The following is a 25,220-nucleotide window of genomic DNA, read 5'->3' on the forward strand; positions in this document are numbered from 1 at the left end:
GGCCCCCGTGGTGTGGGAGAGGCCATCGCATGGCCCCCGTGGTGTGGGAAAGGCCATCTCACGGCCCCCGTGGTATTGGAGAGGCCATCTCACGGCTCCTGTGGTGTGGGAGAGGCCATCTCATGGCCAGCACCCCATCCAGAGAGGCTAGAAATGGAGCGGAACTCTATATTCCACAACAAAATGGTATTTTATGGATAAATGACAAAGATGCAAGAACGTACTATTAAATGTTTGAAATTTTTATTAAACTTATTTAAATTTTCACATTAAATACATAAAATTAAATTCTCATTTTTTTTTACAAATGCACATGTATTTCGTGTAGTGTGGCATTTTAACCATAAAAAATAACAAAAGAAAAGCAACAAAAATGATAGAAGTGTTTTGCGGTCCACGTGAAGCACGAAGGAATCTGGCACACCCGCGCCACCTCCTACTATGGGGGCCACGCAGCGTGGCTCTGCGGCCCTCCGTAATATTCAATTGACGTGCGCTAATGCAACATTACAAGCTCCAGATATGTCCCCAATTACAAATCAAAGCATTTTGAGGATGTAGCAATGTGGTACAATCCAACCGGAACAACCTGCATAAAAAAAAGAGCCAGCAAATGTACATATAAGGTTAAAGCAACAGCTGCGGTGCCAGCCAGATGCAATGATCATGACTGAAACACGGAAAGAGCAGCGCGGCCCTCTCATATTGCCTGCCCTTGCGTGTTATGACGGCACACTTGCCAAAAGTGAGGTAAACTGGCAACGTCTACACCGACACGACACAGGGACCGATTGTTAATAGCTTCTAAAGCCATCATTGGACCACCATGCGCCGAGGCGACACAACACATCAATCTGCATGCCTGCATATTTTAAGGGAACCTTCAAACAGGATGCTGATAAAATAAAATCTTAGATATGCAGTCCACCCCTTGTCACCATCAACACTGTTAGAGTCATATCCTACTGTGATTCACATAAACCCTTGGGGTGGCTCTTTGATGGAAGCTATCTAGAGCGGCTGGAAAGGAAAGAGATTCAACAATTTAATGACATTGCAAATACCACCCATGCATTTTATTGATACGAATTAATATTTAAAATGCCCTGCAAATACATGTGCTCTTTCGATCCAAATCCTGAGTGTCCAAACGCCTTTGCTTTAGGCAGATGAGAGACTATCATCGGCAGCCAGTCTTTTCATCTTAGCGAGTATTCTGATGACCAAATGCTAATTGTCTACTTAAGCTAGGTTTTACAATGTTATTGTTATACAGCAGGCGTGGAAGGGGTGGTTCGTGCACAGTATTATGAACCCGGCAATGCTGGTTCACATCAGTGGCAAGCAATATCCAAATTGGTCCTGGGCCTCCCTACTTTGCCAACTTGCACCGACCAGCATGGTGAAGTATGCTCCAACAACCTCCATGAGTGACATAGCTTGGGAAGGCCTTCATCGAGCACTAGATTATTAACGTAGGTGTGCCGATAGAACTTGGAAATATGTATTCAGGCTACAAAATTCTATGTTAAGATATTTTTGGCTTTAGAATAATGAATTACATGTCTTTTCAGACATGTAAAAATGTATTCTGTATGAGAAGCTATATATTGCCTAAATAATAATGAATTACAAGCTTTAAAGAAAAAAAATACAAACGTTAAAGTATGACCCAAATGTTTCCAGCAGCTGAGAGAATAGACAAAAATTACGAGCATATTATAGTTTAAGCACTCCAACTGGTTTTGATTTGAACAGATTACGTCTGCAAACGCTGAGATGTCATGGTGGAATCGCTTGCAGCAAGACTAGCGCCTGGTTGTCCGCATGTGTATGCAGCAGCCATATTTGCATTGGCGCCGTATGCCCACAGCGCTGCTGTTAAAACAGCGCCAGCTTGAGGTCGTTTTGGGATCTGGAGGCCCGTCCTACACTCGCACGCCCCCCTGCGAGCTACATTACACAACACAGCTGCAATGAAATACCAATGATAAAAATAAGCATGCGCAAATCAAATATGACGTTTAATTTAAACAATGCCTGCTCTACTGCCAATAGCGTACCCTCTACCTCCTGCGCCGACGCAATTCGCACAGCTGCATTAATCTGCTCACGACGGCGATAGCCTAATTCTGTATCAGAACCTGCATCGAGATCTGTAAATGTGAACACTTCTCCCCCCACCGCATACACACTTAACAGTCGTCCCCGCTTCAAGCTAAACCCAAAATACCCACGGAATAAAAAGCCTTAAGAGTTCAGCTGAAAAAAAATGTGGTATGTAAACTGGCCTTATAACACAATGGAAATGTAACTTAAAATCAACACTTGCTCTCCACCCCACTTAACAGGTAGGTAGGATGTAAAACAAAACACAGGAAAAAGAACAATTACGTTCAGAAAGCTGCATGTTGGAAGTGTCAAAGCCTGGATGTAAAACCCAACTTCAATGCTGTAGACAGGCTGGACTGGAGTACAAGCCAGCTGCATTTATTTTTCCTGAATGAATCGTGGTCAGGCAGCCTTTGTTTACATAAACAGTGTTTCCTCTGAGGGCCTGTATAAGCGCTGCCTGATAGCAGGGATACGAGGGCATTTGATCGACGCTAATAATGCAATTTTCAAGAACACAACTTTTAACCTCATCCCCCTGTCGATTGTTGAGCCTTAATTTAAGAGTTCAATTTGCATCAGTAGGCTTGAACAAAATGTTTTTGGAAATTGCAGAAAATAAAACAATAAAAATTTTTCTTCCTGCTAAATTCTAAGGATGCCTCAAGTAGTATTGCTTGCAGTGATGGACTATGCACCAATGAAAAAAATCGGCAGTTTCATATGCTCTCCTTTCAATTTTAACTTTTACTTATTTACATAAAGCATACCTGGCAACCAAAGTGCTCCCCGGGAGGCATGCAAGTCGCACGGAAAAACGACCACTTTCTTTCTGTGCGCACGTCGGGCAGGTAGTGGCCACTTTTGGGAAAGTGAGCAAACCAAGTCAAGGCAAGTCGGTGAACAGGGTGGCGGGGTGAGGCGCGGGGGTGGCGGTCCATAAATCCGCGGGCCCCCACTCCGTCCGTCAATCCACTGTATCCAGGCCGTCTGTGTGAGTGGAGTAACGAAACCTGAACGTTGCTGCACGCGGAGAACACACACACACACGCATGCGTGCACGGAAAGTTTAGTGGAAATAAAGAAAACCGCGGGGAAAACTTTACTCGACAACAAAACAAGATCGAGATGTCGCGGGCCGAAGTCGCAAGGTCGCCGGTGTGAGCAGGCACCGCTCAGACCCTGCGTTCCAATCCAGGCAGCCGTGTGATATAACTGGGTTCTCCAGAGAAGTTGATGGTTTTCAATGAGGGCACATGTGAAAGTAAAAAAATGTGAAGTAAAATTTGTTTTTGTGCTTAAGCTGTAGCTAAATTCAGTTTGACTGCGATGCGTTGTACATTAATCTGTGAGTGACAACTTTATGCTACAGATCCGACTGGAAAAGACTAAGAAAATTATTATAGAAATTAGCCATGTCTTTATGACACAGCCAGATTACGACCTTGACAATTATCACCTGAATGTGAAATTGTAGTTGTTCCTCTGCATCCACATCAGCCATAATTGGCCCTTATTGTTGGTAATGGAAGCATACAATTGTGACAAAAAAACAATAACATTTGCCAGCGTGTTCAACTTTCCAATAAATCAGTGAGGAGTTACTGGATAAACAACTTCATCTTACTTATTATATTTAATAAGATTAATTTATAGATGTAACGCATTGCAAAGACAAGTGGTCTGTAGCCACCCGATAAGGCGGCGCCAATTCCCAGACCTCTGCTGTCCCTCTACGTATGAAGGTGTTATCGAACAAATAACGAGTGTTCACATGGAGGAGGAAACCAGAGTGCTTGGAGAAACTCATTACATGTAAGGGGGAAAACACTATCCCATATAGACAGAACCAGTTGCCAGGGGGGAAAAGTGGGATAAGTTTTGCCCAATCCTGGCCAGCTGGCTTAAACACTTACTAAACAAACAAACCGCGAGTCCACAGTTTTGCTCTACTGCCTTCTGCCAAGCCAGGGTTAACTAGTGAAAGGAAGTCTCGCAACATTTGTGCGATTCACCAACCCTCGCCTCCACAATGCTGGATTACGGGCATGTGATGGATGGTGGCCTCACCAGGCTGGTTGGAATCCATGCTTGGCTGAGTACATTCGGGGGCCTGGTGGCCGCTCACGCCGCAATTGAAGCACGATGGGATGGGCGGCTTGTGATGTTGTGGTGGTGAGGCCGGGTGTCGGGGTCCCACAACCCCTGCCACGAACACCGTGCCCGTCTGCTGCCCATCGCCCACCATCTCCCGCGGCGGTGGCACCATGGCGCCGTACGCCTGCATGGACTGGTGCTGGGGCCCGGCAGGCGACGGGTGGTAGTACGGGTACTGCAGACCGTACCGCGGCGGGGCCAGGTAGCTCCCGGACACGCCGAGGGACAGCGTGTAGTGCTGAAACGCGTAAGTGTTGCCGGGTGGCATGGTGTTCTGGTAGTAGTTGGGGTAACCGAAAGCTGCCGACGCAATGGAGGGTGGCAGCGGTGGCTCGCCGGCCTCGGCGCTGGAAGCGCTGCCGCTGCAACTACCATTACAGCCGCACATCCCGCAGCCCGAGAGCGAGCGAGCAGCGAGAGACGGCAGGTCAGCACCGCATTCAACGTCCTCGCCGATCTCGTAGCATGCGCTCTCCTCCGGGCCATACGTCGCACTCTCGTCGGCTACAAAAGCGACGCCACCGCCGGATTCGTAGCATTCGGGTTTCACAACATCATACTGTGCGGCCTCCTCAATGTCGTCGACGTCCTCGCCAGTGCCCGCTCCCGCCCCGGGGTCATAGACTCTGCCCTCGCCGGGATTGTTGGTGGCACTGTCGTTTCCGTCGCTCAACTCCAGTGACAGCGCCCGCCCATCTCCATCGAAAGCCCTTTCCCACGACTCGTAAGCGGCGCTCACGCTCCTTTCTAGCGGCGCTTTGTGTGTGCCACAGACTGCCGTGTCGTCACTGGCCTTGTGATGCTCGTAGGCACCTGGCCCGCTCTTCTCCATCCGGTCACCAGACAAGCTGGGGCTGCAGGTGCTGCGCGCAGTGACGGTTGTCGGATGCGAGCCCAGATGCTGCGTGTTTGCGCTCGTGGCACCGGAAACGTGGCAATTCACCGCAGAAATCGGAGCTACAGCCATCCTATCGTTGTTAACATACGGCGTAGGTTGTGTGTTCAGCTGAATAACGTGGGAAGAGTTGATGCCAATCAAGAACTGGCTCTGAGAGCTTGACACCGGTGGTTTTATACTGGAGGGTGCAGAGTTACCATCTAACGAGTTGCACTGATGGTCAGCGTGGGTTTGGGAGGATCCCTCCGAAAAGGTCGCAGGCCTCCTCGATCGCACCCCGCTAGGGCCGTGCGCCAGTGTTCGAGAGCTGGTCACCACAGGGCCCGGCGCACAGCTTGGCTCCCTGTGTGCCAAGGCGGAATGGCAGCTGTGCAAGGGAGAACATGACGGGTGAGCGGCAGAATCGGTCACGGAGCAGCTTTTCACTTTGGACGCCGTGAAAATGTACGGCGAGGTCGCCACAGCCGAAGACGTCGCATACATTGGAGTGGACATGTTGGTGCCACCCATCCTGAAACTTGACAATGTCGGCGTGACCTCTGCAGGTAGGCCGACAGGAGCGACCACAACGTCCAGTTTCATCGCACCCTTTGTGTTCCCATGCGACGTTTTTCCCGACGGACCAGGACGGTTTTTGACCACAGATGGCCCCGACCTCGTCTCCAGCCGGGGACCGTGGAGGGGCGGCGTGGGGCTTGACGGGGCTGAGCAGGCAGACGCGACGGCATCCACGGGAACGCCGCCGACGGACGCATGGCAAAAAGGCACTGACGCGGCCGTGGGGTTGTACGGCAACACAATGGGAGCGTGGAGGGGGGAGAACGCCGTTGCTACCCCAACGGGCTGATGCATAGACGCCGTGACCGATGGAGAGTTACACGCGAGGTGGTTCACCGGCACAGGATGATGCACAGAGTTGTAATACGCGACATTGTAAGGTGTCGCAGATCCCATGTGGTTGGTGGTAGCGATGGACATATTCGGAGACGCGGTGAACTGGGCACCGACCGGAATGGCTTCTGAGGGCTTCAAGCTGTAGGAGACGCCTGCAGAGCCCGAGTAGGACGTCAAGGACGGGTCATACGCCTGGACCATGGGCATTGGGTGGACGCCCATCGTGCTGTAGAGCGCCGCCGCCGAGAATGTAGGCGGTACCGTGGGGCTGAAGGGCATCGCTATGGAAACCGGATGGAAGTGCGTCTGTGTGGGCAGCACTTGGGTCGTCACTTGCCAGGACGTGTCCCTTCTGACAGCCTCATTTTCTTCCACAGCGCAGCTGGAATCTTTGGGGTAAAATGCACGCTCAAGCTTAAAGTCAACTTGCAGAAATTAATATCGACAGTAAAATGCTGTATAATAAAACCCAGGGAACAGATTATTTGCACATATTGTCATTTCATTTGTCACCTCGTAAGTAATCATGATGGAGAGTCTACATTATAATTAAGCATAATACACACGTTTTAGTGAATTGTCCTTCCATCCGAGTTTTGGCAAACAGCATTACAATGTCTGCAGTACCAAACGATGAGTCAAATGGCCTCAAGATTTGGCCCTGGATCTCATCAACTCCTTTCTCAGGTCTCTCCACAAGCCCGGCCTATCAAAGTGCCCCTTCCAGATATGTCACATGGACCCCTACACAGCCCCCCCCCTGCCGCTGGTGGGCAGCCCAGACATGGGAGCAGAGAACAAATCTTCTGCATTGCCCTCTGGTGCCCACAGCAGCTTATAACAACCAGATATTAAATGGTAGCCCCCTATCCAAGCACCATCCAGGTTCACATCTCTTTAGCTTCCGAGGCCTGACAACTCTGGCATAATTCAGGTGATCTGATTATAGAGGCACTGGGCTGCTAATAAATCAGTTCAGGTATCTATGTAGAGTGTGCACTGGTGAGAGCTAGCATTTAGGATTGTACAGCTTTCATTCACGTTATCTTGCTAGATATTAACATTTACATACACAATGGTCTTGCAGACTGTTTCGCCTCACCCACGCTGTGTTCAACCACCACACTGCAGCTCACAACGCTTCTCTTTTTGCTTCTTCCCCTCGTACTGCTCAACTTACGAATTCCCCTCCCATCGTCTCTCTTTTCTCAGAGCAATTTTTAATCATTAATTAACTTTGCTCAATGAACAAAAAAAGAACCTTGCTCAATAAAAAAAAATGTGTCAACTTGCTGGCCACCGGATGTTTCAGGCCCTTTGAGCAACTGTGTAAAAAAAACCAGGATGGACGCAAAAAGTTTACCAGAAGCAAAGTCTCTGCCCTCCAGCGGAGCCAAGTCTCCCTGGGAACCGGCGTCCTGAGGTGCGCGTGTCCGTGCCTCTATTTCTTCCCTCTCCCTACAGGTCAAAAGGTGGCAAAAGGAGCGGTAGCGTGTATATATATACACACACACACACAACGCAATGTGGATTCGTGTAGTGGTGGCCAAATGCGACTTCACCACAAGACGCCACACTGAAATAGAGGGAATTGCAAAAACACCTCAACAGAACACATCACAAGACTGCAAATTCGAATCCACACCAGCTTACATACAGCCACGAAGCAAAAACCAGTGTCCCTTGGTGGGAAATCAAGTGTTTTTTTATGTATCCAGGAAAGTCTCACCGAGTCTTAATACTTTTTCATGGGAGAGCCGCATTTGAATGTGTGGCTAAGTTACTTTAAATAAACATTTTGTATGTGGGAGCAATCCAGAGTGTCAGGAGAACCCTCATACCAGGGGATCATACTCAAAGGTCAACAAAGACAGACGGAGGAGGGCGGGAGATGTGTTGCCATTTCCTGGCCACATCACAGTCTGGAGGGCTTAGGAGTTTCACAAGTCTGCTTGTCAACCTCCAGAGTGCCGGACTACCGGTGCTCTGGAGGCAATAGCATATTATATCGAGTAAAAGGTACCCCCATGACAAGAGTGTAGAATTTCTAGCACTGGCTGTGGGAAACAGGCATCGCCCAATGCCTTTTTGAGCATTGCGACAACATGATTTTTGACAAAACATATATAGCACATCAAGTGAACTTTACTTTCCAAGTGTCAGCCGAATTCCGGCATTGAAAATTAATTGTGAATGTGTCGCTGCACGCTTACCTCTGTATGTAGTGAATGAGTTTGTTTCGCGCCCGGATGGTCAAACTGTCCATCCTCTCCACATCCTCAGCGCTGAGATTCAGCACCTGCACACATATCGGGGTGTCCAGCTGGGCATTAAAATACTGCCGCAATTGTTCCGTTTGATTATCTTAACAGAACATGGGAATTGCTCAACTTGACCACGACTCAATTAACACTCGGAATTTACAAAAAAAATCAATTGACAATAATTATAATAAATTTACAGACATTTTATCAATCCACTGCTCCCTAGGACGAACAAAAGGGGTTAGTTGTTCACCAAATATTGCACACTGGTCAGCATCGGTTGTTGGTCAAAGGGGTACCAGGACCGGTGCAGATATAATTTGCTGCTGATGTCAGCCGTGGCCGGGAATCGAACTCAGGACACCGGTTGCATAGTGCTGTGCGCGAATCACGTGTGCCAGCCACCGCTCCACCCCAAAAGTAATTTCCAAACGTTAATTTAAAAACAGCCAGCAAGACAACCCCTTAGATTCTCCGCCGCTCAACCGCTCCCTAGCGCGCCGTCAGCCAGCGGCGTGTTAGCGAGCGGGTGAGCGCCACGTGGTGCGGGGCAGCAAAACTGCCTGGGCGACGTAACATCCGTAGTGAGAGTGAGAGACAACCAAGCTGTACCGAAGATTTATTAATAAACAACGTAAAGTTCTTACTGTGTCGGAGCCACTTATTACATCAGTACACCATGGCAGCATCCCCAATTGATATACATAACAAAAACCTTAGTGCCAGAATGTCAGAAACAGGTGTGCCCTACCTGGCTGAGCGAGAGGTGACGCAACGCCGGGTACGACTTGTGCAGGTGTATCTGCTTGAGCCACGTGTGCAGGTTCAACGCCTGCACTGCCAGTGCTTGACTCGCCAGCTCGGCGTCGATGACAGAACGATCCGGCGGAGCCGGGCTGACCGCGTGAGGCAGCAAGCGCAGGGCGTGCGCAGGAGACTCCGAACCGTGCCACACTGCCACCGGCAACTGCACCGGCTGTTGGCGCTGTGGCAATGGGGAGTTCGAAGAGCCCGTCCTTTGCAGCAGCCAGTCGGCGGTCATAGCCGTCGCCACCGTAGAATTACCCGTGCGCACCGGCGACGACGTGGTGGTCCGCAAGGGGTGGGCCGCCACGTCGTGGTTGGAAAGGTCATCGCGAGGCGATCGTGGTTGACCGGGCAAGGCCACGGGATGCAGGTGCTGCGAGGATGGGGGCGGATAGCGGTGCAAGAACAGCGAGTGGGTCGCGTGCGGCGAGGGTGACACGGCTTGAGGAGAGAGGACGCACGACATCACTGGCACGGAGTTACCGACGGACAGGGTTGAGTGCGCCAAGGCCGCGGGGGAACTGGCGGGGCTGGTGTCCGCGTTTGAAAGGCACTCGATGGAAAGCCCTGTGTGAGCCGTGCTCTGAACGGACGGCGCTCTTGGGAAGGAGTACGCAGAGGGCGCGGCAGGGTGAACAAGGCCCGCACAGTGCACGTTTGTTATCGGCACGTGCTTCAAGGCCGCGGTGCCTCCTTTGGTGCTGTGCATGAAGGAAACGGTTGAGTGTGTGACATAGGCCGAGGGTACTGTTTTGTGCACCGAAGTCGTAAAGGGCTCTGCGGGTTGCAGCGAATGGTTTTTGCAGGGAGGCAGCGTCAGTTGGCCGGGTGCAGGGCTCAGCACACACTCCTTGTTGTTCGCAAGCCTGAAAAAATAAACATGGGGACGTCTTTAGTTAGAGAGTGCCGCAGTTCATTCATGAAACTGCAGAGCAACTTGTGCATCACACGCGACCCACAGCAATTATAATTGGTGCTCACAGTTTGACAAGGGAAGACATGCAGTGAACGGACAGTACAATTACCGGAATGGAGTAAATGATGGCGGTTCTGGTCCCTGTTGAACGCCTGACACCGAAGGGTTGGCTTCGTCTGTTGGACAAAAGGCAGGGATGAGAACCTTTACAATGAAATCTCTGAAGATGTATTGCATCATGCTGAAACGGAGACGGTGAGTGAAAAGTTTAATACTCTGCTGTCGCATTTCACAACTGCTTCTTCATGAGTACTCAAATAAATATGTATCAGTCCTGAATGAAAGGTGTTACAAAAACAGAAGGGAAATTCAAACAAAAGTGGACACGGCACCACTTCACCATTCACTACAAATGTAAACACAACAAGATTTATTTACATACTAGCACTGTTGACTACGTACGGTGCGAAAGAGGTTAAACGTACATATTCTGGTGACATCACAGATGTGACGTCACCCCTCACTTGCCGTGAAAAATATATCCATTATTGCGTCCCCCCCCCAAAATATAAAAGTCTATTTTTATACGTTTTGCATTGTGTACAGTCTGGAAGCTACCCACATGCCAAATTTCAAGTTTATTGCATGTTGGGAAGTATGCTAAACATTTCGAACAGACACACATATTCACACATTTTCCATTTATATATATAGATTATGAGTGGCAACACTTGTAACCCTGACACACAACACATTTTGGGTTGGCTGCCATTTCATACTTGGCCTGCGAAAATGTTTTGTCGAATGCAGACTATCAAATGCTTCAGCCAATGCATATTCGCTCTCAAATGTGGCGTATGTACACAAGCGTTCAGGAAAATATTATAATTTATTGGTACACTTATTTAACCCAGGAATGCCTCACCGAGTCTCAAGATTATTTTTAAGGGTCCTGGCCAAGTTTATCTCCAGAAAGTAATTTGTTAGTAATTTTTCAAATGGCCCACTCTTCTCTTGAAAAGGCACCGCGGAATCTTTAACGTCCACCGGGATGCCGTCATCACACGGCCGCTGCGTTGATCAGGGTGGCCTGCCGGAATCTAAAAGCGAACCTCCGCAAAAAGAGGTGAACTCGCCACTGCTGGGCAATGCACGTTAAAGGTAAATGCGTGCCAAAACTGCCTCCTACCCTCCTCCTGGCTGGAAAGGTCAAAGAAATCTTCCTCCACTCTCCCTAGATGCCCCACCCCACTGGCCACCGGACAGCGACCTGTCCAAGAGAAGCACAGTTAGTGAGCGGGGGTAATACCGCACGTTAGCATGAACACTGCCATTCATCCCAGACTCTCACGACACCATGCAGAAGGCCAATTCAACAGGAGGGGCAGTTATATGAAATAGTTTGTCGAGTGGTATTTATTGGCCCATATACCAACATTTTGCGAGCTTGAACGCTTGACTATACGCTATATACAGTAAAAGCTGGATATAACGTGGCTCATGACAGCGCAGATTTGGATATACCACGGGGCAAGTCATGTCCCCAAAAACACACAATGTGCTCAGTGACTGATCCAGCTGCCACCACTCCCCACCTCCTGCCCTCCCCTCTCCATTGGTCATAGTGCAGTACAGCCACACAGCCACCGGCCCCTACCCACGACCCTCTCAACTCCCCTTAGTCGCACATGCTCAGTTGGGCAAACGGAGGCACAGAGACGAGTACGCAGACACACACACACTGACACAAATAAACCCACAGCCACGGACACACAGATACGGAGATACACACAAATTCATTTTGCACTATAACGCAGTAGCCTGTAACACAGTTATTATTCCTGGCCCACGACACCAGCATTATATTGGACTTGTTACCGCATTACAAAAATTAGAAGTTCAGTTGTAAATTCCTAAACATCGGTCAACGTTTGCGTGCCTCAGGCTCTCAATGCACAATGCAGTGTCCTTGCACAGCCTGCTTTCGTTGCAATATTAACTGCGTCGTGCGGTGACATCACAAATGTATTTAACATCTCCTTGTACGAATACCCAAATTCCAGCCTGGTTACATCATGAAATACCAAAGGCCTGCCGGCTATCATAAAATTACAAACTAGATGCGCCGCGAGTGAAACGTTACCACCCACATTAAAATGTGTTTCCATATTACCGCGAGTATATACTGGCGGTGTGCTCCAACACACCTCGAAAATCTCCGTCACTGCTACGATTAACTGTATGCAAGGCATGCAAAGCTGCTTTTGTGCTTGAACACAATTGGGAAGTCTGTTGATAAAGAGTATGTTTACATGTGTGTGTATGTATGTAGAACTTCGTTCGCGCTGTACGTAGTCAACCGTGCTAATCGGAAGGGTGCTGGCATCTCAAAAACCCAGAGGGGAAAAAAGAACACGCCGGCCCTTGTCATTCCACTTGATTTATTTTTATGATTATCTAGTGAGGAAAGCCCGAGTCTCAAAACCATTTCAGGAGGGTTCTCCCAAGCTTTCGCTTTAGGAGACGATGTTGCTATTTGGAATCCAAATTGAGTAATTTCCAGGTATTTTTGATAGTATTGGGATTTTTGGCCAGTGGCAGTTACATGGTATGGTTTTTTTCTTGTTTAGCTATGAGGAGGAAACTGGAAAACCTGGAGGAAACCCATGCTGAAGAGGGGGAGAAGATATAAACTTCACAGACTCAAAAACAAAGATCCCCGGTACAGTAAAACCTTGGATTGCGAGCATAATTCGTTCCGGAAACGTGTTTGTAATCCAAAGCACTCGTATATCAAAGCACTCGTATATCAGTTGTGATCACGTGACGCTCGGCAGATAAAGCGTATACGTACGACTCGTATTGCAAGACCTCGCTCGTTTATCAAATTTATATTTCTTAAAAAATTTTGCTCATCTTGCAAAACACTCGCAGATCAAGTTACTTGCAATCCAAGGTTTTACTGTATAGCTGTTAACAGACTGTTGGGGCAAGTGCTGTTAGCGAGCGCCGTTGCAGGTCGGTAGGGCACACGAGGTGGTGGATGGCGAAACCAAACTCGGCCACCTTTGTCTCCCCAGTGCTGATGTTTACACACCACACTCAATACTCATTGAGGGAAAATTGACCTAGGGGCGACCCAGGACTGGTGCAAATATTAGCCACTGTTACTGGTCCGGGAGCTAGAATCAAACTATCGTATTCCATACAATCTCGCACACACTGCATACCAGGGGTAGACCATACAAACGCCACACAGTAGGGAATCAAACCCAGTCACTTATTGCCCAGAGGCACAAGTTGTTAGCACTACGCATGTATGTTCTCTTGAACTTCTTTAGCACCATACATAGCCGACCATGATAATCGGAGGTTCGGGGGTGAAAGACAAAAAAAAAGTCACGTAGATAAAAAATGTATAGATCACGACGTTTCGATTGCAACATAAGCAACCGTCATCATGTGAAACAAACACAGCAGGAGAACTGCTATGTCAGCTACGTCAGCAGTTCTGCTGTGCAGGAGAACTGCTACGTCAGCTACGTTAACAGTTCTGCTGTGTTTGTTTCACCTAATGACGGTTGCATGTGTTGCGATCGAAACGTCGTGATCTATTAATTTTCTATCTACATGACTTTACCGAAAGAACCAAAGAGTATGGATTCCTGCAGTCAAGAAAAGTTCAAATCAAGACAACAAACTAAACACAAAAAAACATCTTTTAAAGAAATAAGTTTTCAAATGCTGTGTGACACATGGAAGCTGAGCTGTAATGCCCCCGGCACCGCTCATCACTCACACGGCCTACAAGGGATTACAGCAGAAGTGTTTCCCGCCGGTGCGACCTCTAATTTGCGAAGTTGGCGCCGAACACAAACGCAAAAGCCATTACGTGCGGGCAAAATTATTAGTGGCACATCCCGAATTCCTTCACACGCGGCCCGGCACAGACCGAGGACTTTCATGCCAACTTGCACATTGTGACACCACGCTGCAAGCGCGCCATTCTGACAAGCCGCATTAATAATCGTACTGTGGATCGTCTACCCCACCCCCCCACCCAAAATCCCGCCGCACCGAGGAAATACACTGACCGCTGTTACTCCTAGGGTGAATTCTACGTGTACGCGTACACAGCACGGGGATAGTATAAACAAGCATGTATGATCGTAAGCAAAAGAACATGTGCTTCAACAACTCCTGAATGTGTGACAGTGGCCAAAGATGCAGAATTTTCCAATGAATCCAAAGCAGTCAGCCGATGAAGCATGCTTCACTAAACACGGTGCAGCAAACGGACAGCCCTGTTCCTATGCCTCAACACCACAAAGAAAATCCGTGTTGTAGGCATGCAGCGGATATCCCCTGGCAGTTATGCAACATTCAAAATTTTATAGGGTAGTTTATTAATGTTGGGGTCCCTACAATTAGCTTATCAGTTGCACCATCGTCGAGTCATGCTGGTGCATTATTGACAGCTAACACCGATAATGTAAAACTAGTTACTGGTTCCTATACATTAAATTCTCCCTTTGAGTTTTCTGTGTCATCTTCTGTTACAACGAATAAGCCAAATTTCTGAAGAGAAACTACTATAGCAACGCTCAATAGTGCACTGCAAAGCACAAAATACATTTCCGTTCAATATTACTCTTTAGAAGGAAGAATTGGTTACGCTACGGCATTAACCAAAGTTGTATTTTTTCCTGTCAAGTTGAACCAAATGTCCACAAAGGAAAAAATTACTGTCATTAAAAGCTAACTTTTGCATATTTGGGGCAGCATGTGCATACCAGCTTAACGAATAAAATTATTACAAAATGTTTCTTAAACAAGATCCATTGCAGGTGGCGACTAATCTTCAGTTGCGATAAACAAAGAATTGAGTTAAGATTACGGAACAGCTATTTAAGAAGTGGGCCTCGTTCTCAACGCGGCAGCCTGCAAACGTTGAAATGTGGGAAAACGGGCACCTGGGATTACAACAGCAACCCTGTCCGTGGTATACCAGGGAGAGTCTGCACACCATATTATTACACATTTATATGTTTATACATGTATACGTTTAAAGTATGCTGAATATAACAACTGTGCAGTAATGTGCAGATGGTACAACTGATAGCCGGGCGTACAGTGCATTGGAAACCCTGCTTTAATTAACTTCCAGAGCAAATTGTGACGTGAAAAACAAACTTTTGTACACACGGAAACTTGCATCTGCGGGGCACCTTAATCAATCAACAATGAGTGTCACTCTGTCCTCTCTGCCACTGGCAGAGCCGGCAGTTGGCATGGGCCATGGTGCGATTTCCCTCCTCTTTTGTAGCCCGGCGCCTGGGCCATCTCAGGTTCGTGGGGGCCCCCCGGTGCAGTTCCACAGCCTGCACAAACGCCACTGCGGGTCGCGTGGCCAAACCTATAATCCTGGCCTCCACATTTGCGCCCAGAGGGCAACTGCCCTCTGTTAGTGCTGCACTCAGGTGTAAATGTCAGAAAGCGACTGTCAAGTAAAGACGGATGGACAACTCCTGTGTCCAGGCGCTGCATTCGCAATACAAAGCACAAACATTGGTAAAAAACTGCTTGGAGGATAATTGTGGCTATTACTGGTTTTCATGCGTAAACACTCGTGTGACCTAGAGTCCATCTAAAAACAGGCTCCACCTGAACCACGTGCTAACCCGCAGTTAAACTCATAAAAGTGACATCACTCACATGCAGGCTGTCTGTTTATGTTTGCGTCATCGAGTGCCGAAGCTTTACTCGCAAATGTGGGTATTAGAGTTCTGCTAAATATTCTGCGAATACCGCAGCGTCTGTAAAAGGGCAAGCGTTGTTTCCTTTAAAAAAAATAATCTCTGAACTTGAAAGTGGCTAAGCTTAAGAGTCACTTCCTCCTTTCACATTGACTCAAGGTGTAACACCAGGTGGAAATATTTTTATCGAATATTTGCATTTAAAATAAATTTGACTTAAAAAAATGGATGATCTACATACACATCGATGCTAACATAAAGGGTGAAATTAATCGCACCAAGAAATGTGACGATTATTCCCTTTAATGTACATATCAGTGGGGATTTGTGATATATTGTGGTGTGAGTAATGACAGTGTAAACATGAATCTGGCGTATTATTTTCCAAACTCAAAATAAAACTACATCTAATTATAATAATAATGAGAAAGCTGATAAAAGACCGTCCCAGCATGCCGTGGGCTTGTTGCGGCCTAATGCTCCACAAGGAGCGAAGAGTAAGTAATTATAATAATTTCAGCTGAAAACGTGCCACACCGCACAGTGTTTTGCCGACTCTAGAAGAGAGAACGACTCAGAGGCATCAGGAACCATGAAAGGTCCGCAGTCCGCGATTAAGGTGTCATCAGCCAATTTATGTGGGAGGAAACCGCCCGGAGAAAACCCATGCGTGACAGGAGGCAACACTATTCCACACGGATGAACAGGTAGAGGGGGGGGGTCAACATTTTCTGTACGACCGTCTCCGGGCAAGGCAGGGTGTGGAACCTCATCGATGTCCACAGGACAGGAGTTTCAAAACATTTGCTTGATCCACCAACCCTCTACTCCACTGTGCTGGGGGATAACAAGCATATGTAGCCACCGCCACCTGGCAAATTCTAACTGAGAACCTAATGTTTCACAGAGGGTATTAGTCACAGCGCTAGTGGTTTATCTGGTAGAGTCAACTGCACTTTTATCCTGTGCAAGGTGAAACGCATGCGCGCACACACAAACTGACCCATCATATATCCATCCTGACCAATTAACCGCATACAATCTGTTGTGCATGGCGTAACTGTCATTCTATATTAACAAATAAGAACTTTTGACGTGCAATGTAGATATATTCCTAATCTCACGCACATTTGCTGACTTATAAAGCACACAACATAATTTTTTCACGTTTCAAGCAGTTTGTGATTGTTATCCAGTAATCTATTCGTGGATGGTGTAACTGTAATTTTTGTATTCAATGTTGACCCATCTGACATTTTCGCCATATCCATCAGTCCCCAGCGAGTCAGAAACGTGGCATTATACTGTATACACAATATATCCAGGTACATGTTTAGGAATGAGAGACAGCAACTGTGTCTCGCACAAAAAAGACAAGCTGGTTATTCACATAAATATATTTAGAGTCATCCTGGCCATCGGATGACTGCCAACATTTACTGTTGTTTGGACATGCACGGCTCTACTGCTTTCTTGCAAAACACAGTTGCTCTCAATACTACGTAATGCAATGGCTGCAGGGCAAGAGGCACACCCGCGCTCAAGTAAAAACATCACATTTCCACCAAAAATAAAATGAATGCGTAGAGATAAATATCCATGCTATCTCACGGTCTGGGATGGAGCGGTGGCGCATCGGTAAGCGCACTGCAACATGAACCCAACGACGATCTCGGTTCAATTCAAGGAGATGGCTAACACGAGCAGCGTGTGTTGCAAGAACCGATCGATCTTGGGCTTCAGACCGCTTCATCAATCTGCACTGACCAGCGTGGTGAGGTAGTCAACCAACAGACATCGACAACATGGCTGAGGGAAGGCCTTCACCTGAAATGTGTATTGATAAAATTGTAAACAATTATTATGATTACCTCGTACTCTGCAGATCAACATTCAGACAAGTCGCTGGGGCAGCTTGACATACCCATGATTTACCCTGGCAGCATCACACACCTCGGCTACCTTTATAGAGCAGCCGCTCCAGGCCTTCGGGGCCCCCATCGGACGAGTGGTCCTCTCTGTCCACGCCAACGCCTTCGCCATCAGGATCCGACTTCCTAGAATTCTTCACCAACAACCCAAAAAAAAACAACACACACGGACACGCACGTGTTGCAGTTGTGCTCTTCATAACCTACATTAAAAAGTACAGACTTGTAAAATAAATAAAGTTCCACATCATTTAGGACGCACTAGACAACATACCCAGACTTGTTACCATTATGTATGCTACTTTATATCCGAATCAACAGTAAAAAGCTATCTCACGGCTGGTGGTGGGGGTGGCAAACTTAATATTGTGTGTATATTTACACGTTTTGCCTATGACTAAATTACTCGAAATTTGCCCTACACCAAGGCTTGTTACTACCAAGCATTACAGGTGTTAGAAGTTCTGAGATGTGTGGCGGGAAGCAGACGGCAGTGCTGCAAAATCAACTGTTGTACTATACTTCTATGCTCAGACCGAATTAAAAAACCGCACTGACCAGCATGACCAAGTAAATTATTAAATAACCCTCGACGATACGCATGACATCGGGCGGCCCTCATCCAACAGTGTATTGCCAAAAAGCATGCACATACACACGTTACGCATTTTAGGTGAACGGCCATGGGGAAATCGCTTTCTCCCTTCTCCCTACACAACTGACACAGCTCAACTGTTGCATTACGGGCAAGCAGAGTGCATCTCGCAGCACTGTGCTGCCAGATGAGCCAGAATAAAAAAAAACCCGACTTCAGTAATTTACACTCTCTGCCGCTTCTGTGCAGGCTCAAAACAGCAAGCGGCTTCTCCGGTGGTTTTAAGAGGCAAGCGGTGCGTTTATTTTTAATCGCACTTGACGTATGGAGTGGCTCGCATCCGAGACGCGATCCGCATCTCGTTCGAAAGCAGCAGTCAACTTGCGGTGGCGGCCAAGTACTGTACCAGCCGGGCCATGGGTATTTAAAGCCTTAGGGCTGAGGTCAGGCATGAGGTCAAACATAGGTCTGCCACCAGGAGGATGAAGGGTCACTGACAAGGCCACAGTATACAGAGTTTCCCAAGAACGCGTCTGCCTTACACAGCACTCTCTCTCTCTCTCTCAGTCCTGGTAAAAGGTTTCAAACTCCCTGTTACGGTAAAGTATATGTATACCATGGTACTGTATTGCAGAGCAACTTCACAACACACACACACACGTGTGGATTGTTCAGCATCAAGATAGAAGTTGTTTTAACCAGTTCCATGGCTCGGTATTGACATGTGTGAATAGCCAAATGCAAAGATTTTAAGATACAGTAGTGCCTGCAGTTTTATGTCTATAATAACCAGATGGGAATCTGGAACAACTGTACATTGATGCAGACTTGACTGGATATGTACAGCCCTTTGTAAATCCACTGCTGGATGAAGGGCCGTTGCCAATCTGTGTGAATCATGGGGGTTATTTGACCATACTTCACCATGCTGGTCAGTGCTGAAGGTGGGGAGCATAGGTATAATGTACAAGAACCGATTTTGCAGCACTTCCCTCTGTTGCCCAAAATGTACGAGTTTAACTTTGGTAAAAGTCAAGTTAAAAAAACTGCAGTTAACGTTAATGTTTCAGCTTTCCATGACTCCCATCGTAATAACAAAAAAGACATCACTTTCCACGAACCTGATTTATGTAGAAATCGACTGCTTTATGTTACATTTTAATAACAAATATATAAAATGTTGACGTTGAATTTGATCTGTCAAATTTAGATCATGAAAAATAAGGATTTTATTCTAATTTTGTGAGTAATCAGCAAACATCTGAAAACCTTTGGAAATAAAATTTTGCATCTGGGAAAAAAAATTTGGGATTCATCTGAAAGATGTCATGGAATTGAGATGCCACTTCTATGTGCTTAAGTGGAAGTAAAGTCAGTGTGACGTAACTGGTGTGAATGAGTATGTGAGCATTTGAGTCACTGGCGGACGCAGTGGCGGGGGGGAGGGTACGTGCCCCCCCAATGATCCGATCGAAATCCCTAATTTCCATCGATCATTGTGGTTTATTAGTAATAAATCGGAATTTTGCAATCCCCACTGTCACTGTGTAGCATATTATTATATGCCATGGACTCTATGAGATGATAGGACAATAGTCTGAGTCCATAATTGGCAATAAGTAACGGCAAAGCAGTTATAAGCGACTCACGTAATTGCGCGCAGTTGCGTATACAGTACACGACTTCCCTGAAGGCATACCTTCAGCAAGGGCGATGCCAATCACACACGGTTCGAATCCGACCCTCGATCAATGGCTGCGCCATCGCCGCACACGCGTCGAATAAAAAGCAAGGGACAAGTCCTTACTTACTAACAACTCCTATCATTTTTCATTGCTGGAAGGGTTGCCCCCCCCTACCTGAAAATCCTGGCTCCACCATTGGTTTGAGTGTGTACGAGTGTCAAGAGTGTGAGTCTGTAGGGTGCATGTCTGCATGTACCAGTGTGTGAAAGATTGAGGTGCTCGTGAACAGCACTTGCTGTTAAGGCTATATCAGAGATATTTGTCTTTGGGTGAGTGTGTGTTCTAACGTCTGCAAGTGCACAAGTATACGAATGTGAGTTGTTTCAAGTTCCTGTCTGCACTCACCTCACAGCCGGCACCGTTGGTGCACGCATGTGATCCAGATCTTTAGAGACAAGGGTTGGCAGATTAACCACACGCCTGTGAAACTCTAAAACCCACTGGGCTACAAAAGAATGGGGCCAAGATTTTGGTAGAACAGCAAGTGGGTTCGTAAACCTGTCCGTGCGGGCCTTTGAACATTATCCCCTTGTACTGGGGATGGGTTTTGTCCGAGTAATCCGGTTTCCTCTCACGTGAAGTAAAACACATCTTTCGAAAAGAACTGGCCAAGTCTCAGGGCCCTTCTGACAAAGTCATAACACCTGATGAGGCTTTCCTGGTTACAAAGTGTGACTGTTATTAAAGAATATAGTTTTAGAGAGTAAAATAAAATGTATTAAAATAAAAAACGAAATACAAGTATTAAAGTATACAAAATTACTTTAAAAATGTTAAAATGTCAAAAACATTTAAATCATTTAAGTTGCTAAAAAGTTATAATGAATTGTCTAAATTGGGAAAATAATTAATCAGGAAAATTAATTTAAAAATCTGAAAGACAGGAATTGGGCACAAAATATGTAAAACACCAAACACTTAAATATGAAAACCCTCCCAAGTGGAAATCAATACACACTGTAATGTGCATATTACTATTCTGTGGCACACGCTAATATGCACATTACAGTGTGTGCCACAGAATGGTAACATGAACCACAAACAGAACTGCATTGACAAAAAGCCTGTACATTATTATCACAATATGTACAAATGCCATACTAAATAGAGCAGTGGTATAAAATACCTTTAGTGATTATCTCTCCAAATTTGCTTTCAATGCCAAAATGAAACTGCTTTCACTAAGGATAATGTATGCAACCAGCCACCCACCAGTACACACACAGGACTACAGAGTACAGGACTGGAGATATGACACATACACAAATCTAGGGCTCGCCTTGGCAGTGGTGTACTTGGCACAAATAAAATAAACCAATGCACACCACGCTCCCAATTAACACTGCCTTACAGCAGAAACACCAATAGCCAAATGTTTCGGGCTAAGTCCATTCTATTCTGAATTGGTGCAACATTAAATAATGAACTTAAGTTATACACATTTCTATGTAGATTACATGCGAGTTATGGGATAATCCATTTGTAACGGTGCTATCGATTAATTAATTGTTAAAGACTACAAAAGGCATGTGGTACCAGTAAAGTTTTGTGGTAAAACACAAGTGAGAGATTCGATCGGGGCCTATACTCAGGATTTGGTCATCTACACAAGGGCCAGTTCCTAAACTGTTAGCCTGTTATGTAATTTTCATTGCTGTGCATGCACACTTATATCCACCGATTTCAACGTATGATTAACCTTGTATGGTCCATCCATTTCATGAGATTCCCAAACCCACTGGGCTCCACAACGGTAAGGTGGCAGCACAGCGAATAGGCGAGTGGACCGGTCTGTGTAGACCTTTGAGTGACATCCCCTGACTGAATATCCAATGGTCGATTTGCTTTCAGCACTTATTACCTCCCACATGATACAAAACGCTCTTTAAACATAAATGAGTCAAATATTTTTGTGCAATTGGACACTTTTCCACGGTGGCGATATGTTAACTACCTCGCCTGGTATGAAGGAGGTTGTGGGTCCGATCCAGACCCTGACGCCTCTATATATGGAGTGTTCTCCCCGTGGTCACGTGGATCCTTCTCCGGATCCTCCGGGTTTTCCCTCCACATTTAGAAACATGCATTAAGAGTATTTGGCTGCTTTACATTTCAATGTGACAAGCCACTTCATTGAGCTATCATTTGTGGCCAGGTGGCTTCTGAAAAATAGCTATAGAGCTCAGCGGGCATTACCTGGTAAAATGTTTTAAAAATGTTTTTTTTATAGTTCTCATTAAACACTGCTGATGAACATGGCTAAAGTTTAGAATGTGTTCAAATGTACACCAGAGGGAAGTTGCATAACACGCACTTGTCCACTTCCCTTCACTAACATGACGTAAAACATCAAACCCAGTAAAATAATTCCACCAAGGCTTTTTTTTATCTAACATGAAAGTGTTTAATGCAAAGTTACAGATGCCGGTTGTGAGTTTGGGGATCTGTAAATTGTGACCAGGAGACAACTGCATAAAAAATACACCTTGAAGTGTAAAGCCCCTGAAATCACATGACATGAAGCGTAAAACTGTGTAAAATAAATCCCGCTTAAGGTGTTAAAAGAAACCGCCCACAATTACACAAACGAAACACAACTTGACCCATGCATGGGCACCAATGTCACGTTGGGGACATGGGGCCCGCAACCACCTTGGGGCACCAAAACCTGGGGCGGCCACGCACCTCCCTGTCTCCCCTCCTCGCCTGGCGTAGCGCCCTCCTCAGCTCTCGCAGTGTGAGCCTGAAAGCCTGCTTGTGGTGGAAGGCGAAGGCCGGGTGGTTGGAGGCCATGGTGTACAACAGCACCAGCTCCTGGCCGGCCCTGGCGCCTGCCTCTCCGGAGGCCAGCGCGGCCCGAGGCGGCAGGAGCATCGCGAGCCCGGCGACCGCGCCCCGCCGCGTCTGCGGGAGGCCCTGGGTCTCAACCTGGCCCGCCTGGGCAGCCCCATTCCCGCCGGGGTCCCGGGGGGGTCCCAGCGTCCTGTAGAGCGCGTTGGCCGCCTCCCTGTTGTCGGAGCGCAGCAGCGCGAGGGACACGAGCAGGCGGCCTCGCACCGCCGCGTCCCCGAGGTCAGACCGCGCGGCCGCCGTCGCCTCGCCAGGGCCTGCGCCGGGGGCCGCCCCGTTGAGCAGCTCGGCGGCGCTGTTGGCCCTGAGCTCGGCGTCTCGGAGCGAGTGCTGGTCCTTGCGGGCGAGCTCCTCCAGGCAGGCGGCGGCGAAGCGCAGCTCCAACGGGTTCAGGAGGTCCAGGAGGCCGCACAGGAACTCGAGGCGGCCAGCGGGATCCAACTCTCCAAACCAGCGGTATGCGCTCTCCCGCTGCAGCGCTCGCACCTTCATTGCTGGGCCCGGGCCCGTCGCTCTGCCGGCGGGTGCGCGCGGTATCACCTCCTCGGGCGGCCCAGCGCGGCCATGACTCGGTGCGGCTGCCGCTCCGACTCTTCGCGTCACGGGGTGAGTTGGGCTGGGGGGAGGAGGACGAGCTATGGTCGCGCTGACCGAGCCGACTAAGGTTTGTTGCACTTGAAAGGCGAGGAGGACACGGGCACTGACGGACGGGGTGGGTGGGGGGGTGTAAGAGACGGTACACGCGGCCTGCGTCTCCCCTCTGCTTCGTCCTCCTCCTGCCGCTCGCTCCTGCTCGAGCATCCGGGTCCCGGGCTCACGCAGGCTGCGTTAATGGAGCGCCGAGCGCGGCCCGCGGGGATTATTCGCTGAGTTTGGCGTGGGGTGGGGGGGTGCTTGGGGTGGGGGCGTGGGGTGGGGGTGTGGGGGGGCTTGGGGTGGGGGCGTGGGCTTGGGGTGGGGGGGCCGCCCAGCGACGCCAGCAGGGGGACCGCGGGTTAGATCCCCCGCTCTTGACGCTCTCCGAAAAAAATTGCATGTAAAGTATTATTTATAATAATGTATTGGGTAGACCTGTATGTGTGGCAATCAATTCGATCTGGAAGTAAAAAGCTGTGCTTTTATAGGGAATTAATTATGCACGTGCAAAGTAAATTACCGAACCACAGTTTACAAAGTGGCAGTCGAGAATGCACTGAATTGGCAATGCTGTATATTAACCTAAAATCAAATATTAACACCATTAAGGAAATTCCCTCAATGTTGAAGTTTATTCTCATACATTACAACGGGGGTATGTGGTTTATGGGAAAACATACGAGTAAAATAAACGACAAATGTGAATGCAGATTCGGTAAATGGTGATGCTGGCGGAGGCGATGTTAGTAGTGATTGTGTTGTTTGGGGCACAGCTTTGTGCATCTGCCAGTCATCTCAGTCAGTCAGCCCATGATACATGCAGGGTCTGTCCAAGGGGCCTCCTCTCAGCGAGCCTTCGACGGTTCACGTGGCCTCAAAGTGCACCTGGTCTGGCACAGGCGCCGTGTTGACGTCACCGCCACTTAGAAACGAATGAAGGTTGTATCAGTTGTTCTTTTCATTGTTGTCGTACCCCTTGCTGAGTTAGCAGCAGTGATGGGCAATCCGCTGCTGGGTTGAAGGCATTCCCCACGGTAAGCGCCACGTCTCAAGTCCGGCAAGGTACTGTTTGATCCACCTGTGCTTCCACCCCCTCCGTCAACGATTTCTTCTCTCGCTCGATGGTTCGCCGGCCCTGCCACAAACTGCGTCCGAGGACACGCGGTTCGCTGTCGTCGAGTCTCCCTCCCCTAATGGGGTCCGGTGACCTTGGCCCCCCGTTAAGCGCTACGCTGCGCTACGAACCCAGCCCCCCAAGTTCCCAAGTTCGATTCCCGCTCACGGTCACCAACACCGGTGAAGATTATCTGAACCGGTCCCGGGCCCCCTCCCCTAGCTCGACTCAGCCTCAAATCAGTACCTGGTGTAGCGGTGTGTAAACATCGCCACTGGGGAGACAAAGGCGGCCCCGGGCGGGGTGCTGGCCATCCACCCCCTTGTGTGCCGTGCCGCCCTTCATAATCGCTGCTCGCTAACAGAACTTGCCCGAACAGTCTGTTAATGCTATAGTGGGATCTTGATCTTTGGAGTCTTCTTCCTCTTTACATCGAGGAGGTCGAGCCTGATCATGGCGTCAGGAGTAGCGGAGTGTGTCGTCACTGTGATGACACCTCCCTCCCTCGTACAATGATTAATCATAAATGTGTCCCGTGGTCTCTT

The 25,220-nt window shown here is 48.0% G+C and overlaps 1 protein-coding gene across 4 annotated transcripts; it reads right to left on the reverse strand.

Annotated features, from left to right (window-relative positions):
* Window positions 1–221: 221 nt before the first annotated feature.
* On the reverse strand, window positions 222–23,748 carry LOC144727778 (uncharacterized). Of its 4 annotated transcripts, none has more exons than XM_078606881.1 (9): window positions 22,761–23,748; window positions 17,758–17,869; window positions 11,238–11,318; window positions 10,158–10,224; window positions 9,077–9,998; window positions 8,275–8,360; window positions 7,425–7,519; window positions 4,183–6,450; window positions 222–3,135 (listed from the first exon to the last, which is right to left on the reverse strand). In XM_078606881.1, exons 1-9 carry the CDS (start codon window positions 23,724–23,726, stop codon window positions 3,080–3,082), a joined length of 4,653 nt encoding a protein of 1,550 aa, XP_078463007.1. In that variant the 5' UTR covers window positions 23,727–23,748; the 3' UTR covers window positions 222–3,079. The 4 variants fall into 4 exon arrangements, with proteins under 4 accessions (XP_078463007.1, XP_078463008.1, XP_078463011.1 ...); XM_078606882.1 differs by having other exon boundaries at window positions 17,767–17,869; window positions 22,761–23,747; XM_078606885.1 differs by lacking the exon at window positions 11,238–11,318 and having other exon boundaries at window positions 17,767–17,869; window positions 22,761–23,747.
* Window positions 23,749–25,220: the final 1,472 nt, after the last annotated feature.

This window comes from Lampetra planeri, chromosome 26 (genome assembly GCF_965212315.1).
Source record: "Lampetra planeri chromosome 26, kcLamPlan1.2.h2, whole genome shotgun sequence".
Classification (NCBI taxonomy): domain Eukaryota; kingdom Metazoa; phylum Chordata; class Hyperoartia; order Petromyzontiformes; family Petromyzontidae; genus Lampetra; species Lampetra planeri.

Excerpts from the sequence above, each read along its gene's own strand:
- LOC144727778 (XM_078606881.1), bottom strand. The coding sequence starts at position 23,726 with ATGCTCGAGCAGGAGCGAGCGGCAGGAGGAGGACGAAGCAGAGGGGAG. Across the intron at positions 8,361-9,076 it reads GTCACCTCTCGCTCAGCCAG|GTGCTGAATCTCAGCGCTGA; the intron begins GTAGGGCACACC and ends ATATGTGTGCAG. Across the intron at positions 7,520-8,274 it reads CTCATTCACTACATACAGAG|GGAGAGGGAAGAAATAGAGG; the intron begins GTAAGCGTGCAG and ends TTTGACCTGTAG.